The sequence below is a fragment of the Scyliorhinus torazame genome, chromosome 5, assembly GCF_047496885.1.
Source record: "Scyliorhinus torazame isolate Kashiwa2021f chromosome 5, sScyTor2.1, whole genome shotgun sequence".
Taxonomy (NCBI): domain Eukaryota; kingdom Metazoa; phylum Chordata; class Chondrichthyes; order Carcharhiniformes; family Scyliorhinidae; genus Scyliorhinus; species Scyliorhinus torazame.
Window position 1 is genome coordinate 292,093,200 of NC_092711.1, and position 22,118 is coordinate 292,115,317.

The 22,118-nt window shown below is 45.7% G+C and overlaps 1 protein-coding gene across 6 annotated transcripts in view; it reads left to right on the top strand.

Moving 5' to 3' along the window:
* The first annotated feature begins 7,866 nt into the window (after window positions 1-7,866).
* The window catches only part of atrx (ATRX chromatin remodeler), a 285,402-nt gene continuing 271,150 nt past the window's right edge, over window positions 7,867-22,118 (top strand). For 2 of the 6 annotated variants that reach the window (XM_072505738.1, XM_072505739.1), the window contains exon 1: window positions 8,250-8,466. In XM_072505738.1, coding sequence (XP_072361839.1) covers window positions 8,447-8,466 — 20 coding nt within the window. In that variant the 5' untranslated portion in view covers window positions 8,250-8,446. Of the gene's footprint in view, window positions 7,989-8,249; window positions 8,467-13,333; window positions 13,487-22,118 lie in introns of those variants that run through there. The other 4 variants (XM_072505740.1, XM_072505742.1, XM_072505743.1 and 1 more) reach the window with 4 other exon arrangements.

Sequence of the window (22,118 nt, forward strand, 5' to 3'; positions counted from 1 at the left end):
ATTAACTAATAGTAGTTCTGAACCTAACCTTACTGAACATATTCAGGGTTGTTGGTAGCAAATTTAGAATTCTACACAGTTTCCGCATCCTCAGTTGGTGATTGCTTTCTGGGGATCTGGGCATTCTTTGCTGGAAAATGTTTTAATTTTCCATTAAAATTGTGCATAATTGTGACATTTAAACATCCCTTCCCTTAAATACTGCCAGTTTGCAGAGTGCTATCACACTCCAGCTCCATCTGTTCATGCATCTTATTCCTCTGTTCTGCCTATCCCCTCTCTGTATTCTCAGTGCCATTCTGTGTTTCCCAATTCCCATCTTTTCATATGTTGTTGGATGCCATACCTCAGAATTTTACAATTTCAATTAAGCTTTTAGTTTTCCTCTCTCTGTCCAGTGCCAACTCTGCAATCTTGTATTTGACCCCTCCCTGTGCAGCTGGAAGCTTGACTTTCTCACCAACAGACCGCAATCTGTCAAGATAGGTAACAGCATCTCCTCCACAATAGTCCTCAATACCGGGGCCCTGCAAGGATGTGTGCTCAGTCCTCTACTGTACTCCCTATATACACACACGACTGTGTGGCATGATTTAACTTCAATTCTATCTATAAGTTTGCGGACGCTACGAATGCGGTAGGTCATACCTTAAACAACGACGAATCAGCGACTACAGAAGGGAGATAGATCACTTGGTTGCATGGTGTACTGAAAACAACCTCTGTCTAAATGTCAGCAAAACCAAGGAACTGATCATCGCCTTCAGGAAGCGTAGCACGACACTGCATCCCCCCCCCCCCCCCCCCTCCCACATCAATGGCTCCGAAGTGGAGATGGTCGATAGCTTTAGGTTCCTGGGGGTCACCATCACCAACAGTCTGTCCTGGTCCACTCACGTTGATGCAACAGTCAAAAAAGCCCAACAACGTCTCTACTTCTACGGAAGCTAAAGAAATTCAGCATGTCTTCGTTGACTTTCAAAATACCTCTGCAGATGTGCCATAGAGAGCATCCTATCCGGCTGCATCACAGCCTGGTATGGCAACTGCTCGGCCCAAGATCGCAAGAAACTGCAGAGTGTGGTGAACTCAGCCCATCGCACCACACAAGCTTGCCACTCTCCCATTGATTCTGTCTACACTTTCCGCTGCCTCAGGAAGGCAGACAGCATTGTCGGAGACTCACACCCAGGCTTTCCCTCTTCCAGACCCTTCCATCAGGCAGAAGGTACAAAATTCTGAAGATCCGCACATCCAGACATAGGAACAGCTTCTTCCCCACAGCTACTAGACTCCTCAACGACTCCCCCTCGGACTGATCTGTTCCCTGTAAGAACACTATTCACGACGCCCTATGCTGCTCTTGCTCATGTATTTGCTTTGTTTGATCAATCAGTATTTCTCGATGTACTTTGTCGATTATTCTTTTTGTTTACTGTGTAAGTAATGTGTACGTTCCCTTGGCCGCAGAAAAATACTTTTCACTGTAGTTTGGTACATGTGACAATCAAGCAATCATCCATGCTTAGGTACTCCTAATGCACATCACCATTCAAAAGTGGAGCAACAACCTGAGGCAGAGGTCTTACTGTCACGCTGTGGAGGCAGACCAAGAGGAGTGTTTTTTTAAAGTTTAAAATTTTTTTTAGAGTACCCAATTCATTTTTTCCAATTAAGGGACAATTTACGTTGGCCAATTCACGTACCCTCCACATCTTTTGGGTTGTGGGGGCGAAACCCACGCAAACACATGGAGAATGTGCAAACTCCACACAGGCAGTGACCCAGAGCCGGTATCGAACCTGGGACCTCAGCGTTGTGAGGCAACAGGGGTAATCCACTGCGCCACGTGCTGCTCATGACCAAGAGGAGTGTTGATGCTTATGTACATGAAAAAATGTTAGCTTTGACAAAGAGTCATTGGACTCGAAATGTTAGCTCTTTTCTCTCCCTACAGATGCTGCCAGACCTGCTGAGATTTTCCAGCATTTTCTCTTTCGTTTCAGATCCCAGCATCCGCAGTCATTTGCTTTTATGGACATGAAAATATCTGCTCATGAAAAACTCACTGTCGTGTTAGGTACACTGGTCTAACACTGGCTGCAACTGGATGCAGCTTAGATCAGAAAGATACTCCAGACCTTGAAGTTAGTTCAATCAGGTTTACTGAACTAATAGCACAGTTAGCACAGTTCTCTGTGAGTTCGACTCTCTGCTAACTTAAGTGTAGTTACTCTGTCTGACTGAACCAGACCAGCTCCTAGCCACATGGTGGAGGTGTGAGATTGTAACAACACCCTTGACTGACTCTTTAGATGTTCATCAGTGGAAAGAGGTGGAGTGTGAGTGCCTTGTGTTTTTTATAGTCAGATCTTACCCCTGAGTGTCCTGCCTGCTGATTGGTCATGCCCTGTTCTCTGTGTCCATTAGCTGCTTCTCTGTATATCATTTTGTGTGTGTCTGCATATCATGACATCTCCCCTTTTTTTAAATGTTTGGATGACATGTGAACGTATTTACAAGAATAGGCCAATATTAACATATATACATGCAGTGGATGTGAACATATGTACATGTGAAAACAGCTGTCTAATGCGAGAACACAGAACATAGCAAACAGAACAAATGTTCATAAGTCCAGCCTCTGTGGCTTGCGTCTGATCATGGTCGACCGCCGGAGAGGTGGTGGTGGGGACGACAGCGCCTTGATGGGCGGGATTGAAGCCTAACTGGTGGCCTCGTGAGTTGAGGTATCAGGAGGTGGCAAAACAACAGAAGGAAACGGAGAAGAATGTGGTTGCGGGCAGGCAACTTTGCGCAGTGCCCGTCTGTTTCGTCGCACAACAGAACCATCAGCCAGACGCACAACATACAAGCGGGATGCAGCCTGTCGAACAACGACAGCTGGAGCTGACCAGCTTCCAACAGGGATCTTGACCCGAACAGTGTCTGACGGGGTTAACATGGGCAAATCGGTGGCATGAGCATCATAGCCCTGTTTTTGCCGGTCTCGGAGTTGCTGCACCGTCTGCAGCACCGGGAGGTGATCCAGGTTGGGCACGTGTATGGCTGGAAGTGTCGTTCGCAGGTCCCTGTTCATCAGGAGTTGAGCTGGCGACATGCCAGTGGACAGTGGGGTTGCCCTGTAAGCAAGCAGCGCAAGGTGAATGTCAGATGCAGAATCCGCAGCCTTGGAGATGAGCTACTTCACTATGTGCACCCCTTTCTCAACTTTTCTGTTTGACTGCGGATAGTGTGGGCTGGAAGTGACATGTTTGAACTGATACAACTGGGCAAACAGAGACCATTTATGGCTGCTGAAGCACGGGCCATTGTCACTCATGACAGTGAATGGGATACTATGCCTGGAGAACATCTCCTTACAGGCCTTGATGACGGTCTGAGATGTGAGGTCTGAGCTTCACGACTTCAGGGTAATTGGAAAAGTAATCAATGATTAACACGTAATCACGACCATTTGCATGAAAGAGGTCGATGCCAACCTTGGACCACGGAGAGGTTTTGATTTCATGCTGCTGAAGTGTCTCCTTACTCTGCGCTGGCTGGAAGTGTTGACAGGTCACACAGCTAAGGACCATGTTCGCGATGTCCTGGCTGATCCCGGGCCAGTAGACAGCCTGCCTGGCTCTGCGTCTGCACTTTTCCACACCCAGGTGGCCCTCATGGATTTGATGGAGCACCAAGCTCTGGAGACTGTGTGGAATTACAATCTGGTCCAGTTTGAGGAGGATGCCATCAACCACCGTCAGGTCGTCCTTTACATTGAAAAATTGAGGGCACTGCCCTTTTTGCCAGCCATTGGCTAGGTGTTGCATAACACGCTGCAAGAGGGGGTCTTTGGCTGTCTCCTCACGGATACGAATCACCTTCTCATCAGATGCCGGGAGGGTGCTAGCACACAGATGCACCTGTGACTCAACCTGTGACTCAATTTGCCGGATGACGTTCAGTGGTTCACTCAGCACGGTGAGCGGGACAGTGTATACGCAATGATGAGCTCCTTGCCAGGCATGTAGACCAAGTCAAAGTCGTACCTTCTGAGTTTGAGGAGGATGCGCTGCAACCGAGGCGTCATGTCATTGAGGTCCTTGTGGATAATGTGGACCAGGGGCCTGGGATCCACCTCGACTGTGAATGTCGGCAGGCCGTAGACATAGTCGTGCAACTTGAGAATGTCAGTGAGAAGGCCCAGGCATTCCTTCTCGATTTGTGCATACCTTTGTTCGGCGGGCGCATTGCCCTCAATGCGTAGGCAACCGGTGCCCAGGATGAAATGTCATCGCATTGCAGCAGGACTGCACCGATGCCATTGTGGCTCGCATCTGTCGAAATTTATGTTTCCCTGTCTGGGTCGAAAAATGCCAATACGGGTGCAGTGGTCAGCTTGGCTTTCAGCTCCAGCCACTCTGCCTGATGGGCCACCTTCCACTCAAAGGCAGTGGGCTTCTTCATTAGGTTTTGTAGGGCCGTGGTGTGTGAGGCCATGTTTGGGATGAACTTGCCCAGAAAATTGACCATGCCCAGGAAGCGCAACACCGCCTTCTTGTCTTCCGGGACCTTCATGGCTGCGTTGGCCTTGACCTTGTCTGTGTCGGGGCACATGCCCTGCTGAGAGATCTGGTCTCCTAGGAACTTGAGTGTCGACATGCCAAAGCAACATTTGGCCCTGTTCAGCTTCAGGCCATTGGCGTGGATATGGCGGAATACCTGCTGGCGACAGGAAACATGCTCCTCAGGGATTGTGGACCAGATGATGACGTCGTCCATGTACACACGAACCCCTTCGATGCCCTCCATCATCTGCTCCATGATGCGATGAAATATCTCCGATGCTGAGACGATGCCGAACGGCACACGGTTATAGCAGTACCTGCCAAACGGTGTGTTGAAGGTGCAGAGCCTTCTGCTGGACTCATCCAGCTGGATTTGCCAGAATCCATGCAATTCATCTAACTTCTTGAAAAACCGTGCTGTGCCATCTCACTGGTGAGTTCCTCCTGCTTCGGGATGGGGTAGTGTTCACGCATTATATTCTGGTTGAGATCCTTGGGATCAATGCAGATGCACAGGTCTTCAGAGGGTTTTTTAACACACACCGTCGAGCTGACCCAGTGAGTCGGTTTGGTTACCCTGGAAATGATCCCCTGCTGCTGCAGCTCCTTGAGCTGTTCCTTCAGGCGCTCCTTCAGCAGAGACGGGACCCGGCATGGTGCATGGACCACTGGCTTGGCATCAGGTCGCAGTAGGATCTTGTACCGATATGGCAAAGTGCCCATCCCGTCAAACACATCTGGATACTGAGCGAAGATGTCGTCAATGCCAGCTTGAAGATCCACGTTGGAGGATGTTGTTGAATAAACCCACTGCACCAGGTTTAGCTTTTTGCAAGCATGTGCGCCCAGTAGGGATGCCCTGTCCGGCTTGACAATTTCAAACCTTAGCCGTGCATGGGTACTCCGTTTGGAGACGAGTAGATGGCAGGACCCCAGTGCCATGATGGCATTACCGTTATAGTCCAGGAGCTGGCAGGCTGCTGGAAGGACCTTGTGGGGCTTCTTGATGTGTTTGAAGTCTGCCTGTGAGAGGAGGTTGGCAGAAGCACCTGTGTCCAGCTTGAACTGGATGGAGCAGCGGATGACCTGCATCACCGCACGCCATTCGTCCTCCGAATCCACAGCGAGGATGGGCTGAATGCGAGATGAGTTAGGTGTGGCATGTTCACGTGTGGTAATGATGCCGACTCGGTAGGCGGACTCCAGGCACTCGTCCTCTGGATCCATTGCACTGCCAGGATCAGTATCCTATAATTGTCGTTGCACATTCTGGACGTGCCGTCGTCGGAATTGGGAGCGCTGGCCTCTGACTGGTGGTGCAGACCTGCACAAGGCTGCATAGTGTCCAGGCTTCCCGCAATTTAAACATCGCCTGCCTCTTGCAGGGCAGTGTCCCCTTAAGTGGGCGTTGCCACAGTTCGGGCATGTCATGACGTCGTGACGCGGCGTATGACGTCGCAAATGCGCAGTGTGGTCCGCAGACATCTGCACCTGCGCAGTGTGGGTGTCGGCTGCTTCGTTATCCCGTTTGCATCGCGCCTGCGTGGGGCTCTGGGAAAAGCGCAGGAGATGGCCGCTGTCTTCAATGCTGAGGCGCTGCATCCGGGAGATGGCCTGCACACTCCCTGCCTCGTGGGAGGCAAGTTTCTCATTTTCAGCCAATTTGTATTGGGAATAGCAATTTTTTGCCTGCTCATGCACTGTACATGTTTAAATCGCGACTGGCAGGGTCATATGCTTGATTTTTAAGAGCTGCTCTCTCAGAGGATCAGAGTGAACTCCAAACACGATTTAGTCTCTGATCATGGAGTCAGCAATATCACCAAAGTTGCAGGCCAGCGCTAGCAGGCGGAGGCTAGTTAAGAAGCCATTGAAAGATTCATCTTTACCTTGAAGACGTTGTTTGAATAGGTAGGGCTCGAAGATTTCATTGGTGTCCACTTCACAGTGACTATCAAACTTGTCCAGGATGGTCTGAAACTTTGTCTTGTCCTGGCCTTCGGTGAAGTTAAATGAGTTGAAGAGTTTGATGGCTTGATCACCCGCAGTTGAGAGGAGAAGCGCGATCTTTCTTGCATCAGACGCACCCTCGAGGTCTGAGGTTTCGATGTACAGCAGAAACTTTTGCTTGAATATCCGCCAGTTGGCACTGAGATTCCCGGAGGTCCTGAGCTGGTGAGGAGCCTGAATCTTCTCCATGGTGCCGGGATACATTTGCTGGTCGTCACGGAACGGACTGAGGTAAGCCACCTTAAATTAGTAGTCTCCTGGTATCATCTCGTGTTAGGTACACTGACCTAACACTGGCTGCAGCTTAGATCAGTAAGATACTCCAGACCTTGAAGTTAGTTCAATCAGGTTTATTAAACCAATAGCACAGTTAGCACAGTTCTCTGTGAGTTTGACTCTCTACTAACTTAAGTGTGGTTACTCAGTCTGACTGAACCAGACTCTTAGCCACGTGGTGGAGGTGTGAGATTGTAACAACACCCTTGACTGACTCTCTCGATGTTCATCAGTGGAAAGAGGCGGAGTGTGAGTGCCTCATGTCTTTTATAGTCAGATCCCACCCGAGTGTCCTGCCTGCTTATTCGTCATGTCCTGTTCTCTGTGTCCATTAGCTGCTTGTCTATATCATTATGTGTGTGTCTGCAAATCATGACACTCACTATCTGTACCAAATGCTAATGGTTAACATGTATGCTTATGACATTTCTTTTGGGCAATGCATTTGAAAATTATGGATGTTATTAGCATTGACTGTGAGGTGTGAAGTAAGGAGATGACATGTCCTTAAGCTGATCACTACTACTATGTATTTATATACAAATATTCATTTGCTCTTTTTCCTGTACTACACAACACAATTCATACCCTGTAAATCTAATTTACATTACTGAAAATGTTGAGAAAGGTTTTTGTCTTGCACTCATCAGGACAAACACAAGAATGCCAAATTTCAAATGATGAGAACAGTGTATGAACATCTTCGGCAACATGTCTCTCTTTTCAGCAATATTCAAGCTCCATATTGCCAAGACACCGTCAATCAAATTACATTTTCGCAAAAAAATATTTTTTGAAAGTCATATTCGAGGGCTGGCTACCTCACTGAACATCCCAATAGCCATAGTAACATGGTTGCCAGGGCAACGTCTCTATCGGCCAATCAGTGCAGGGAAGCAACCAAACCGACCAACGGCCTGAAAGCTTACTGCCTGGGAGGGGGGGGCAATCGTTCCATGACGTAGGGGGTTGACTGCGCATCCCTATTGGAGGAGAGGGCGCATCACGTGACGTTTCTCGCTGACAGCCTTCGTCACCATAGGAACAACCTTCCTTTCTTCGCGGCAATGGCGGTAACTCCAGGTGGGAGAACGGGCCGTTTGAAACTTTAATTGGGCCGGCGAGACGGTGAGTGGAAGATTTTTTCCCATCTCTTCACCCCACAAAAAAAATGTTCCCAATCGGGGAAGGGTGGAGAGGGGGTGGTGTTTGTCATGAGCTTTTCAACCCCCTCAGCCTGGAGGAAAAAGACCCTTTCTGGTGTGACGTGGGTAGGCCCGGAGCTGCGGGTACCACGTGCCCTTGGGAGTGACCAATGGGCGTGGGGGATACTGGAGGCGGCAGACCCAATCGGAAAGGGGGAGGTAGAGGGGGTACCGCGCGTCGATTAAGCGGGCGGAGAGAGAGAGCGCGATGGCGCGGTATTGTCCGCTCGGGGTGTAGGCGGACAGCCGGCAGGGCTGTGGTGGGGGCGGGGTGTGTAAACACTGAAGCGGGGCCGGCAAGGGGGGTGGAAAGCGAGCGAGGGAGAGCCGCCGCCCCATGAGAGGAACAAATCGGCACCTTCCACCCGAGCCGCGGGAGAGATGACAGCAGAGCCGCGCAGGTACTTTCCCGGCGGACTGACCCCGGGCGAAGGAAGGAAGCGGGATCAAAGTGCCCCTCCCCCATCTCCTCTACATTCCACCCCACCCCCCATCTTGTTTGTGGTTCTATTTCTCACGTCCTGAATCCATGAGGGCCGAGGGGTTGGTCTAACCGAGGCTGCTGGATCACCGAGGCTGCCCCCCCCCCCCCCAATTACAATCAGCGGCTTTCACTAAAGGCCCCATTTTTAAAAATGGCGGCTGCGCTACTGCACGTACGGCCGCCTCCTCCTCAGCCAGCTACCCGGCTGCAATGGAGGGGTCACATTTAGGAAACTGATTCACCCAATTACATGTTGGATTTCTGTTTCTGTTGAAAGGGGTGCGCGACCATCTTTTAAATTTCGCATCATAAGCGCACATACACAAATCTATGTGTGTGTGGGGGGCGGATGTGGTGCTTGAGAGATATTGTTGCTCACTCACTCGCTTTCACACTCACTCACTGTGGAGTGGAGCTGCTGTGAGTGGTGGTGATGCGAAGGCCAAACGTCACTTTCTGTGGACAGTTTTTCCGATTCTCCATTTTGAATCCTAAACTGGTTTCTTTCTGCCAGGTGTTTAGTCCCGTGCGTCGCTGGCCTTTCTTCTCTCTTCCCCCCCCCCTTATGTTAGTCTTGCTTAAAAAAAAAAGCGTACTTAAGTTAGATTTTCATCGAACTTGTAAGCTGCAGCACAGGATTGCAAAAAAACAAAACGCGGAGAAGCCTTCGCTTCGGGTAAATAAAGCAGATTCAGTTTGTGATCTAAAGTTTTCTAATATTTCAGACGTAAATAATGGTGCTAACTTTAACTCCCGTCTTCCGAGATGGAGAGTTGCCACTGATTAAGATTGCATGGAAGGACTGAATATCATACCTTGCTAGCTGTGATTTTGGGGGTTATGCAAAATCCAGATATTGAGGAATTATTTGCAGCTCTATGCCCCAAGGACCAATTAAATGTTTTTATCGGTTACTAAATCATTCGGATCTTACACTTTTGAGTATATAATTTTATTTTTGATGAACTTGTTAGGCAATTGTACTGTTGCTTATGGAGGAGTGAAAACAAAGCACTTCCTTTAGGTCAAGTGAAGTGTGAAATTGTTATGAAGGTTCCGGTAGTGTAATAAGCCTAATGATCACTGAGTTTCATCCTGCCCCACAATAATGCTTGACAATTTAAATCCATTTAAAAAAAAGTAACTGCAGAAGTTGGTTGTCATAAAACCCAGCTGAGTCATTAATGTAAAGAAAATCTGCTGCCCTTTCTTGACCTCCTTTAAGTGAATCCGGTTCTGTGGCAATCTGGTTGACTGGTTTTCAAGAGGGATGCCTGACAAGAAGCCAATATAATCAAGGAATGTTCAAAAAATATTTAAGAATTTTTTGAGAGACTAACTAGGGGACGTGTAGGGACTATTAAAGACCAAACACCCTATATGAAGTAACACACGGTGCAGATAGTTATTAAATACTTTGCTGCTGTCTTCACAAAAGAGGGGGCTTAGAATGATGTGGTTAAGGAGGGAAAGTGTGAAATATTGGGTAGGATGCATATTGTAAGTGAGGAAGTAGTAAGAGGTTTGATGTCTTTGAAAGTTGATATATTGGCAGACCCGGATTAAATATGTGTCCCACGTTGTTAAAAGGAACAAGGAAGGACATAGCAGAGGCTCTGGCCATCATATTTTAAGAGTACTGCTAATGCACCATTGTTTAAAAAGAGGAAGGGATAATTGAGTAATTATAGACCTGTTGACTTCACTTCAGTTATGGGCAAATGATGGAATCAGTTCTGAGGAACAGTATAACTTTGGAGTACTGATGAAAAGAGACAAGTAAACCTGCATGGTTTGAATTTAAATGAAAGCTCAGCATTTAACTATTCTCTGTTGTATTCTCATCTTGCTAACCAATCAGCAATGTCTTCTAAAGTGGCATATGATCTCTTTGTGATTGATATTTTTGTCAATCTGCCCTGATGAATGAATACAAGACAAAAAGCTTTGACTAAATGCTTTTTCTGCAATATTGAAGAAGGTGACAACTAAGGTTGAGGGGGACAGTGTGGTGTGGTCGACATGGATTTTAGTAAAGCTTTGACAAGGTTGCATGTGGCAGGTTGGTCAAAGAAGGAAATGCCTTTGGGCTCAGAGGATGGAAAATTCGATCCAAGATTGGGTTTGTGGGCGGAAAGAAAGGGTAATGCTTGATGGGGTTTTTTTTGCAATTGGAAGCTTGTTGTTACCAGTGGAGTTCTGCAGGCTTCAGTACTAGGTCCCTTGCTTGTTGTAGTTTATGTAAATGGTTTAGACTTGGGGTATGCTAAAGAAGTTTGTAGATGATATAAAACATGGCTCAGTAAGACAGCTTTAGATTGCAGGAAGATATAGATTGCTTGGTTAGTTGGGTAGAAAAAATGGAATTCAATCTAGTGATGCGTGAGCTAATGTATTTTGGGAGGTGCAGCAAGGTGAGGTCAGTTAATGGAGGAGTGTGGAGGGACAGAAGGATCTTGCTTTGTATGCCCGCATCCTTAAAGCTAGTAGCTGGAGAAATCATGTGGCATGCATTGCTTTTATCAGCCGAGTCATAGAACACAAGAGGAGAAAGGTTATGTTAAAACTGCATACAACACCAGTTGGACCATGGTTTGAGTACTACATGTGGTTCTGATCACCACATTACAGGGGAAAGGTAGTTGCTTTGGAAACATGTATAAAGATTTCGAGGAATATTTCCAGGACTGAAAAGACTAGATAAATTGGGATTATTTTCCTTGAACTTCATTGATATGAACAAATTGAGGGGCCTAGCTACAGTTAATTGTGATAACAAAGAACAAAGCAAATTACAGCACAGGAACAGGCCCTTCGGCCCTCCCAGCCTGCACCGATCCAGATCCTTTATCTAAACCTGTTACCTCTTTCCCCTGTTCCCCGCCCGTTCATATATCTGTCTAGATGCATCTTAAATAGAGAACATGCCTGCTTACTTTAGTAAAGGGATCATAAGGGCAGCACGGTAGCATTGTGGATAGCACAATTGCTTCACAGCTCCAGGGTCCCAGGTTCGATTCCGGCTTGGGTCACTGTCTGTGCGGAGTCTGCACATCCTCCCCGTGTGTGCGTGGGTTTCTCCGGGTGCTCCGGTTTCCTCCCACAGCCCAAAGATGTGCAGGTTAGGTGGATTGGCCATGATAAATTGCCCTTAGTGTCCAAAATTGCCCTTAGTGTTGGGTGGGGTTATTGGGTTATGGGGATAGGGTGCTCTTTCCAAGAGCCGGTGCAGACTCAATGGGCCGAATGGCCTCCTTCTGCACTGTAAATTCTATGATAAACCAGGGGGCATAGTTTTAAACTAATTGGTGAATTAAAAGGGGAGATGATATTTTCTTTTCACCCAGAGGGTGTTAGGGACTAGGAACTCACTGCCTGAGGGGCCAGTTGGGCAGAAGCACTCCAACTTTAATAACTAAGAAGGACCTAGTGCAGGAAAATGGGATTAGACTGACTAGTGCTGCATCATGTTCACATTTATAGTAGATCCTTCTGTTCCTCCACACTCCTCCATTAACTGACCTCACCTTGCTGCACCTCCCAAAATACATTAGCTCACGCATCACTAGATTGAATTCCATTTTTTCTACCCAACTAACCAAGCAATCTATATCTTCCTGCAATCTAAAGCTGTCTTACTGAGCCATGTTTTATATCATCTACAAACTTCTTTAGCATACCCCAAGTCTAAACCATTTACATAAACTACAACAAGCAAGGGACCTAGTACTGAAGCCTGCAGAACTCCACTGGTAACCCCACATTTATACCACTGCAAACTGCATCTTTCCTCAGATAAACTTTTCCAGTCCAGGAAGCATCCTTGTAAATCTTGTCTGCATGTCCACCAATGCAGTCACGTCTCCCCTGTAATGTGTGACCAAAACTATACATGGTACTCAAATGGTGGTCGAACTAATGTTGTATGCAGTTCTAGCATAACAGATAAAATAATTCATACCTAATGCTTTCTCAACTATGGTATTGACCTGTCATCCTACCTTTTAACGATCTGTGGACATAAACCGCAAGGTCCCTCTGTTCCTCCACAACGTTCCACCCCCCAGTAGCTGTATTCTCTTGTTGCACCCCACAAAATACATTATCTCACTTCACTGGATTGAATTTCCTTTTCCACTTTTCAACTACATACTGTAATGGCATCCTCCTGGCGCAGCTCCTCCACTGGCAGCAGGATGTAGTTACATAGTGATGGATTCATGTTGGAAATTTTCATCGTAGATTCTTATGTCTGCATTTTTATTGGTTGTTGGTAGGGTACCTAAGATTTTGAATATTAGAGTAACTTTAATATTATGAGCTATTATACATGATATTATACATGGCAAGTCAAACAGCTATAGTTTTCATACAAGTTTGGAGAACAATAGGTCCAGGATATTCCAATATAATTAAGTCCCCATTTTGAAATTGGGCATTCTGTCTCTTATATTCCCATTGTTAGGTAAAATTTCATGAGCTCTACAACACTAATAGGCTAATCAACTTAAATGATCTATGATGGTGATAATATTCCACATCAAGCAAAATTAAGAAAAACCCAGAGATGTCTTAAGTGCAAGCCGATAATTAACGTGGCCTATGCAGAACACAAAGGTAACCTGTGTGTGGTGGCAGAAGACGTGGAAGTGCTACTTTTCATCTACCTTCACCAAGTATGAGACATTGTGGTTCAGGAGGGGTAATATGGAATATTGGAATACCGAGAGAGGAAATATTAAGGGGTTTATCATTGCAGGTCCGGATGAAATGTCCAGATCTCTGGCTGCTGAGTGCAAGGGAAGAAATGGGAAGGCTCTGCTCCTTATTTTCTTTACAAATGTGATGCTGGAGGACTGCTGATATTGTACCGTTATTCAATAAGGAAGAAAAGGGTGGAACTGGGTAATTACAGGCCAGTCAGCGTAACCTTGATGGTAAGAAAATGATTGGAAAAAATTCTGATGACAGTATGCATTGTAATTTAGTAAGGCGTGGACTAATTAAGGACAGTCACCGTGGTTTTAAGGGAATGTCGTTTTTGACTAACTTGATTGAATTTGTTTGAAGTAACCAGGGAGTTGACTGATCTCTTGTTTGTGGTCTACGTGGATTTTTAACAGAGAATGTTTGGTCCTTTTAGACTGGTTCCAGGGGGAAATTGGTTGACCTGACAGTTCTTTGAGAACATGTCGAAAGCCATGAAAAAGAATGTTGGAAAGAAGGATGTGAGTGATGGCCCTTGATCGGAGATTGAGAATGTGTGAAGCTCGTTGGGAGCAAAGATAGTGGAGACGACCTGGTCGGGTGGGGCCGCGCCTATCACAGTAGATTAGTTGATGGAGATAATGGCAGTCTAGTTTGAGGCACAATTTGCAATTTGGCAGCACTTTCAGAGGCAAGGAAGTGATATGCTAGAGGCCCTCAAAGTATGTGGAGGGACCGCTGCTGTTTGCGCTGGCCATAGAGCCATTGGCGATGGCTTTCAGTGGGTCGGCAGAGTGGCGGGATAGTGTATGTAGGAGGTGGAGGGAAGTGGGGTTGGTCAAGGTGAGGGATGTGTATTTGGATGAAGGGTTCGCCAGTCTGGAGGAGCTAAGGGAGAGGGTAGAGCTGCCAAGGGGGAGTGAGTTCAAGTATCTGCAGGTTAGGAACTTTGCGTGAAAGGTCTGGAGGGGATTCCCCAGGTTGCCGGGATACACCCTGCTGGAGAGACTGCTGCTCCCGGATGTGGAAGGGGAGGGAAGAATTGGGGATATCTTCAAGTGGGTGGGGGAGCGGGGAGGCGAGCAGGTGTTGAAGATCAAAGAGAAATGGGAAGCGGAGTTGGGAGGAGAGATCAATTATGTTGTGTTGCCCTATTGTGTATTTTCTTTTATTCCCTTTTCTTCTCATGTACTTAATGATCTGTTGAGCTGCTCGCAGAAAAATACTTTTCACTGTACCTCGGTACACGTGACAATAAAATCCAATCCAATGGAATGAGGCACCTCATGTGCAAGGACAAGCCTGATACAGTTTAAGGTGGTGCATATGACTCGGGCGAGAATGAGTAGGTTCTTTCAGGGGGTGGCAGTTGAGAGGTGTGGGCGGGGGCCAGCGAATCGCGCGCAAATGTTTTGGGGTTGTGAAAAATTGGGAAGATTCTGGACGGGGAGCGCTCGCAGTCTTTGCCCGGATCGTGGTGGAGGAGGTGGACCCGGACCCTTTAGTGGCGATATTTGGGGTCTCAGAGAAGCTGGAGTTCATGGAGAGGAGGAAGGCCGATGTCTTGGCATTCGCCTCTCAGATTGCACGGTGGCGTATTTTGCTGGAGTGGTGGTCGACATCGCTGCCACCGGGGGTAGCGGCTTGATTGGGTGCCTTGTCTGACTTCCTGCGATTAGAGAAGATAAAGTATGAGTTAAGGGGCTCTTTAGGGGAGTTTGAGAAAAGGTGGGGGATGTTTGTGACCGTGTTTGAGGGGCTGTTCGACGCGGGGGAGGGGTTGTGAAAAAGAGGAAAAATCTGTATAGACTGTATAGTTGATTGTAGGGAAGCATGTTTCCCGGGGTGTTTGTTCGCTTTAATCTGTTTTGATACATGTTTGTAATAAAATACGTTTTGTGGAGGGTATGCTGAGCTTGATGAGAGAGATTGGGAAGGACTTCTGAAGGGGGTGGAGGAAACCATGTCGTGACACAGCAACCAAGCCACGCTGGAAGCTGGGCTGCTGGTAGTGGTGGAAAGGAATAAGGGCTGGAGGTCGAGGACCTGTAGAACAGATCAAGGAGGGGTTGCCAGAGGGGTGGAGGACCCAAGGCTGGCTGACAGCGCTTTGCCCAGATATTACAGGACAAAGGGGCGGGTCCTAAACATGGCCGAAGAAAACTGGGATATGAGATGGGAAGGCAGTAGCATTTCAGATTTATCAGGATGTTGGGGCAGAGCTTCCGAGGAGGCGTACGACCTTTAATAAAGCAAAGTTGGCATTGTACAAGAGCGGTGTGGTGTACCTGCTGAGATTGAGAGTCTCACACAACTTTTCTAATGAAGTAGATGGTTTCGTCAAAGAACAAGGATTGAATTGAGTTGGTTTCAATGGGACTTTCAACGGGATTTTTGGGGGATATTTTAATATTTTTAATATATTTTTGGTTAATTGAGATTTATTATGTATATGTTGGGGGAGTGATGGGGTGGGGGACACAGAAGTTGGGGGTAAGGATTAAGGCAGTAATGTGGATAATATATGGCCCAAGATGGAAGGTTGAGAAGTGCAAAGGCTTTGGTTTTGATTATTCCTTTATAGGGTGGTGGAGCCTATCTCTTTTTGTTTGTTCATTGGGTGTGGACCCTGGCGGAGGGGTTACAGTAACAGTTGGAGCTCAGTTCATGAATGGTAGTGAGGTTGGGGGGGGGGTGGGGTGGGCTGTGACCTGTCTTTAGTGTCGCAGGTAGGCTTACATTAACTACAATGAAGTTACTGTGAAAATCCCCTAGTCGCCACACTACGGCACTTGTTCGGGTACACTGAAGGAGAATTCATAATGTCCAAATCACCTAAAAAGCGCGTCTTTTGGGACTTGTGATTGGAAACGGGAGCACCCGGAGGAAACCCACGTAGACGGGGAGAACGTGCAGACTCCGCACAGACAGTGACCCAAGCCGCAAATCGAACCCGGGTCCCTGGCTCTGTGAAGCCACTGTGCTACGAGCTTGTTATGCAGGGTCAGGACCAATCAGCGAAGTTTGGATAATCTTCCCTGTCCTTGGGGGCAGAGATTCAGTCAGTCAAGCTGAACATTTTGCCTAGATTTTTGTTGTTGCAGTCTTTCTCACTAAATCTGGGGGGGGGGGGGGGAATGGTGATGATTACATACTTTAAATGGGCTGGCAAGACCTTGAGGATTCGAAGGACGGTCCTTCAAAAGGGTAGACAGTCAGGGTTTGGCGTTGCTGAGCCGTATAATTTTATTACTGGGCAGCAAATGCGGGGAGGTGTTGGGTTGGTGTAGTGATTCGGGAGCTACGAGGGTGCAGATAAAGTCAGAGCCGTGTAGGGCACACTTGACTAGGTCCAGAATGAGTTGTTTCTTTGCAGGGATGGAAGATTTCTGCGAGCACTGTTCAGGAGTCAGGACAACCATATGCACAGGCTCTAGCCTTGTCCCAAGTTCATGGGCTTTGGGTCTCCTTTCGCACTATGTTGGCAATTCTGAAAATTGAACTGTCCTTGTAGTTGCCAGATTTGGGGTGTCGCACTCACTAAAGTTGCAGGTAGGGGGGGTAGCGACCTGGCCTTCACATCGCTGATTGCTCAGAGGAGAGTACTGCAGGGGTTTTACCAGAGGTGGCAGCCGTTTATTGTGTATTTCAAGGAGCTGGCCACCGATGATTGCTAAGGGTGGTGGGGGAAGGGTTAGGTTGTGTTTTGAGGGTCGAATGTGTGTATTGATGTTTTATTCTGTTTTGTTGTTTTGTATTTTTAATGTAATATATAAAATAGAAACAGTTGAATTAAAATCATTTATTTTTATTAAAAAAAAGCATTTGGGATCCAAGGTAAGTGGCTAGTTGGATCCTGATACCACTCTGGCAAGAAACAAAGGGTAATTTTAGTTCTTGTGACCGCAAGGCTGTAGATTCCACAAGGCTCTGTACTAGGTCCATTGCTTTCTGAAGTATAAATGATTTCGACTTAAATATAGGGGGCATAATTAAGTTTGTAAATTTGTTTTTGTGATTGCTGGCAAGGTAGAAATTTGTAGATTACAAGAGGATCTCAATGGACTGGTGGCAGAAAAGTGGCAAATGGAATTCTGATGGATTTCTGTGTCTATTCGGAACCCTGGATATCTGTTATCCCTTCTTCGTTCCCAAATATCAGAGATCAAGTCTGTGCTTATTGACAAAGCTCAGTTGAACTTTATTTGTCAGCTTGTGGTGCCCACTGGTAACTTTATTTTCAATACAACATTGAGAATTCCGACTAGCCCTTTAGCAAGCTAGTCAGATTGATTGTCTTTAGCGAATACAGTGGTTGAGTTTAAAATAAAAATCGTGGTAATTCTTCAAATCAGAATACACAGTATAAAAAGACTGAGTGATTTAAACAAAAGAAAGATGACAATTTAGCAAAAGCAAGCCAAGAAAATAGGTTTCTGAAAGAAATAGATTGATTCCGGAATGGATTTTTCCATCCTGACAAGTGATTCTTAAGATTATTATCTTATGGGTTTGCTGCCTTTACAGCTGTGATTGGCTTTAACTAATTTATAATTCATTCAATTCGGCCAAAGTGTCTGTCCATCAATTTAAGAGAGATATGTATTTAAATATATCTGTGAATTTCCCATGCCATCGCTTGCCAATTTCCTGAGTTATTGCCACCTGCATCTCAACATAGACTGGCTGTTACTATAGAAATGGAACTGCCTGTACTGGGCAGCCGCCCAGTTTTCTACCAAACAATAGGGTCTTTTAGCTAGTTGAGTCACTGACCTTGCAGGCCTCAAGCAACTTGTGAATTGTGAAAATACAGAGTCGTATCTGATTAATTCCCAGCGATAGTTGCACTGAATTAATGCTTAATATGATTTCAATTACTCATTCTTAATGAGTTCTCAATTAAACCTTTTACCTATAATCATCTATAGGTAACTAAAAAAGCCAATTTCTATCAAATTCGTATGAAGAACTGTGAGGTAATGAATTTGGGGAGGGCAAACATTGCAAAGGAATATACAGTTAATGGGAGGCTACTGAAATGCAGAGGAAAAGAGGGACCTTGGGGTGTATGAATGCAAAACCTTGAAAGTAACAGGATACGTTTAAGGTGATTATGAAGGCATATAAGTTTCATAACATTTTACCTAGATCAATAATCTGGAGACACTAGTTAAAATTTCACCTCCCATTTGGGATTTTAAATTCGGTTAATTAAGTAAATTCCACCAGGCTGTCTTGTGTTCTCTTGGACTTTCTATCACTACCCTGTTTGTAGCTCACAATACTGTCATGTTTTTCATCATCTGCAAAATTTGAGATAGTGCCCTATATACCCAAATTTAAAATCATTAATATATATCCAGAAATACATTGGACTTGGGGCACTTTCCTCCAGTCAAGGAACAATTATTCATCACTACTGTTTTATTCCACTCAGCCAACTTTGTATCTATGCTGCCACTTTTTGTGTCACTTTATCAAAAGCTTTTTAGAAGTCCTTATGCACTACATTAGCCTCATCAATCCTCTTGTTATCTAATGAAAAAATAATTAAAAGGACATTTGTGAAGATCTTGCCAGGGCTGGAGATTTTTGTCTTGGGAAAGAGCTGAAAGACGGGGACTGTTTTCTTTACAACAGAAGAGATTTAATCAAGTATGAAATTGGGAGTGGAGGGGGTAGAATGGGTAGAAAGGATATTTCTGAGGGGGTCAATAACCAGGGCCATAGCTTTGAAGTAATTACCAGATGAACTAAAGAGAGGTTGAGAAACTCATTGCCTGAAAGGTAGAGGCTAAGACCCTCATCTCACTTCATGAGCACATCAGTACTTTTTGAAGGACTGTAAACTACAAGGCAATAGACCAGGATTGCGAAGTAGGATTAAGTCGGATACATATTTTTGGCCAGCACAAATAGTGGGCCAAATGGCAGCCTCATGTGCTGTAAATTCTAGTATGTGATAGTCCTTTCATGCTAATTAGCTCTTTTACCTCCACTTCCCCCTGCTGGTCTATTCTCTTTCGATCATGTATGTATCCATATGTTCATGCGATCTGCTTCAATTATTATGGCAGAAAGATATGAACATGTAACATGTCCTGTGTAAGTGGCTATCTTCTATTTATGCATTTCATTATTTGGACTCTGCAGCAATAGACACAGTTTCTCCAAACCTACTGCATTGAATGCTTTAATAATTTAGGCAACCTCTGTCGGGTCTTCTTTATTCTAATCACAGGCTAGATCTTTCTTTCCTGATAGATGCATCCCCAATTTTGGTAACCATCCCAAATCTTTTCTATATTTTCTCCAGTTCATCTACATAATTTTGTAGTATGAATCTCAAAAGGCTAGTATGCAGGTACAGCTAATAATTTGGAAGCTAATAGAATGTTATTGTTTAGTGCAAAGGAAATTGAATACAAAAGTAGGGAGGTTATGCTTTAGTTAGACACGGCATTGGTGAGACCACATCTGGAGTACTGTGTATTGGTCTCATTTAAGAAAGGATGTAGTACCTGGATTGAGTGGGTTGTCTTATGAGGAAAGATTGAACAGGATAGCCTTATATCAGCTGGAGTTTAGAAGAGTAAGAGGCGATTTCATTGAAACCTTTACGATTTGGAGGGGCCTTGACAGGGTGGACGTAGAGAGGATGTTTCCTCCTGTGGGAGAATCTTGAACTAGGAGTCATGGTTTAAAAACAACGGGTCACTTATGAGAGGAGAATTTATTTTCTGAGGGTAGTGAGTTTTTGGAACTTATTCAAAACTCAGTGGAAGCGAAGTCTTCTATTTTTAAGGCAGAGGTATCATACAATTTACAGTGCAGAACGAGGCCATTTGGCCCATCGAGTCTGCACTGGCTCTTGGAAAGAGTACCCCACTTAAGCCCACACTTCCATCCTTTCCCCGTAGCCCAGCAACCCTACCTAACTAAGGGCAATTTTTGCTTGGCCAGTATACCTAACCTGCACATCTTTGGATTGTGGGAGGAAACCGGAGCACCCGGAGGAAACCCACGCAGAGATGGAGAGCGTGCAGACTCCGCACAGGCAGGGACCCAAGCTGAGAATCGAACCTGGGACCCTGGAATCGTGCCTCCCACTGTGCTACCGTGCTGCCCACAGGTAGATTGATTCTTGACAAACAAGGGGGTGAAAATGCTGTCAGGAATAGATAGGAGGTTACAATCAGATCATCCATAATATTGAATAACGGAGCAGGCTTGAGGAGGTGAGTAGCCTAGTCCTTATATCCGTAAACTAGAACTGCACACACTATTCTGGTATAGTCTAACCAAGTCATTTTCAAAGTCGGGGTCGCGAACTTTGCGGGAGGGTTGCGGAGCCATGCATCGTGGCATTCCCAATCGCAGGAATTGATGCCTAATGGCCACAGCAGCCGGCTTTTAAAAATGAAGGCCACAACCAGCTGTCAGAATGCCGGCCATGCCGCGCATGCGTGCCCGCTCATCAGTACGCAGGCCAGGAGCCCAGCGAGAAAGACCGCCTCCTGACGTCAGCGTGCTGACCCAGGAGACAGTTTTTTAAAAACCGGACTGAAGAATTTAAAATGGATCGTTTCGTAATAAGGAAGAGGGGGCCAGAGACACAAACAGACCTCTCGACTAAATCTGCTGGAGAGAGTGGCTCAGGAGAATCAACAGCAGGACAAAGCAGTGGTGGTGTGAGCTGGGCAGGAGAGTCCATAATAGGACAAAGCCGTGTTGGTGTGAGCTCCAGGACCTCTAGTGAATAGCCCATTAAGAAGCTGAAATCGGGCAGAAATCAGTATAAAGATGATTTTTTTTTTAAGGCATGATTTTTTAATTGTGCCAATGCAAATCAGAATGCAGAGAAGTGCTGGCAAATGAAAATTTAAAACCCTCAAAACTTCAAAGGCATTTGAAGACTAAGCATGGACATGGACAAACCTCTTGATTTTTTTTTTTAAAGGACTTAAATCGTCAGCTGAAGGCCTCAGCAGAAATGTTACATTGAACGACAAAGTACAATTAGCCTCTTACATGGTAGCTTACTGTGTAGCTGAAGGGAAAATGTCCCACACTAACAGAGATTACTTCTTCCTTTAGCAATAGATATAGTTCGTACGGTCCTAGATGAGAGGTTCGCTGAAAAAGTGAAATGCATCCCAGTTAGTGATAATGCAGTGGCTCACCAAATTTGTGATATTGCTGAGAATTTAGAAGCCCCACTTATTTCTTGTTTGAAATCAGCACAGGAGTTCTCAATACAACTGAATGAAAGTACAGATGTTTCAGATTGTACAACCGTGCTAGTTTACGTTGGGTATGTTTGGCACAATGAATTTGTGGAGGATTTGTTGTGCTGCCTGACATTACCAACCCACACAACTGGCACAGATTTTTGAAGCATTGAATGGTTACGTGGTTGGAAAGTGCAGGCTTGACTGGGTTCATTGCAGAGGAATCACAAGCAATGGAGCAGCCAACATGACTGGGCAAACAGCGGAGTTATAATAAGTATTAAGGAGGTAACTGATCAAGACATTGCTTGGAATCATTGTTTTATTCACCGTGAAGCATTGGCATTGGAAGGAATTCCATCCGATCTTGAAGTGATATTGAAAGAAATTGTGAAAGTTGTAAATTTCATTAAGCTCAGCTCACTCAAATAACAGACTTTTTGAGACTGTTTTCTGATATGGGGGCCATGCACTGACATTTATTGTTCCACAAAGAAGTATATTGGCTGTCATGGGGGTTGGGTGCTAGTCAGAATTTACAAACTTAGGAATCAAATTTGCACTTTCCTCCTCGAGCAATCATCCCCTCTGGCTTATTCATTTGCTGATTAAACTTGGATGCTAACTA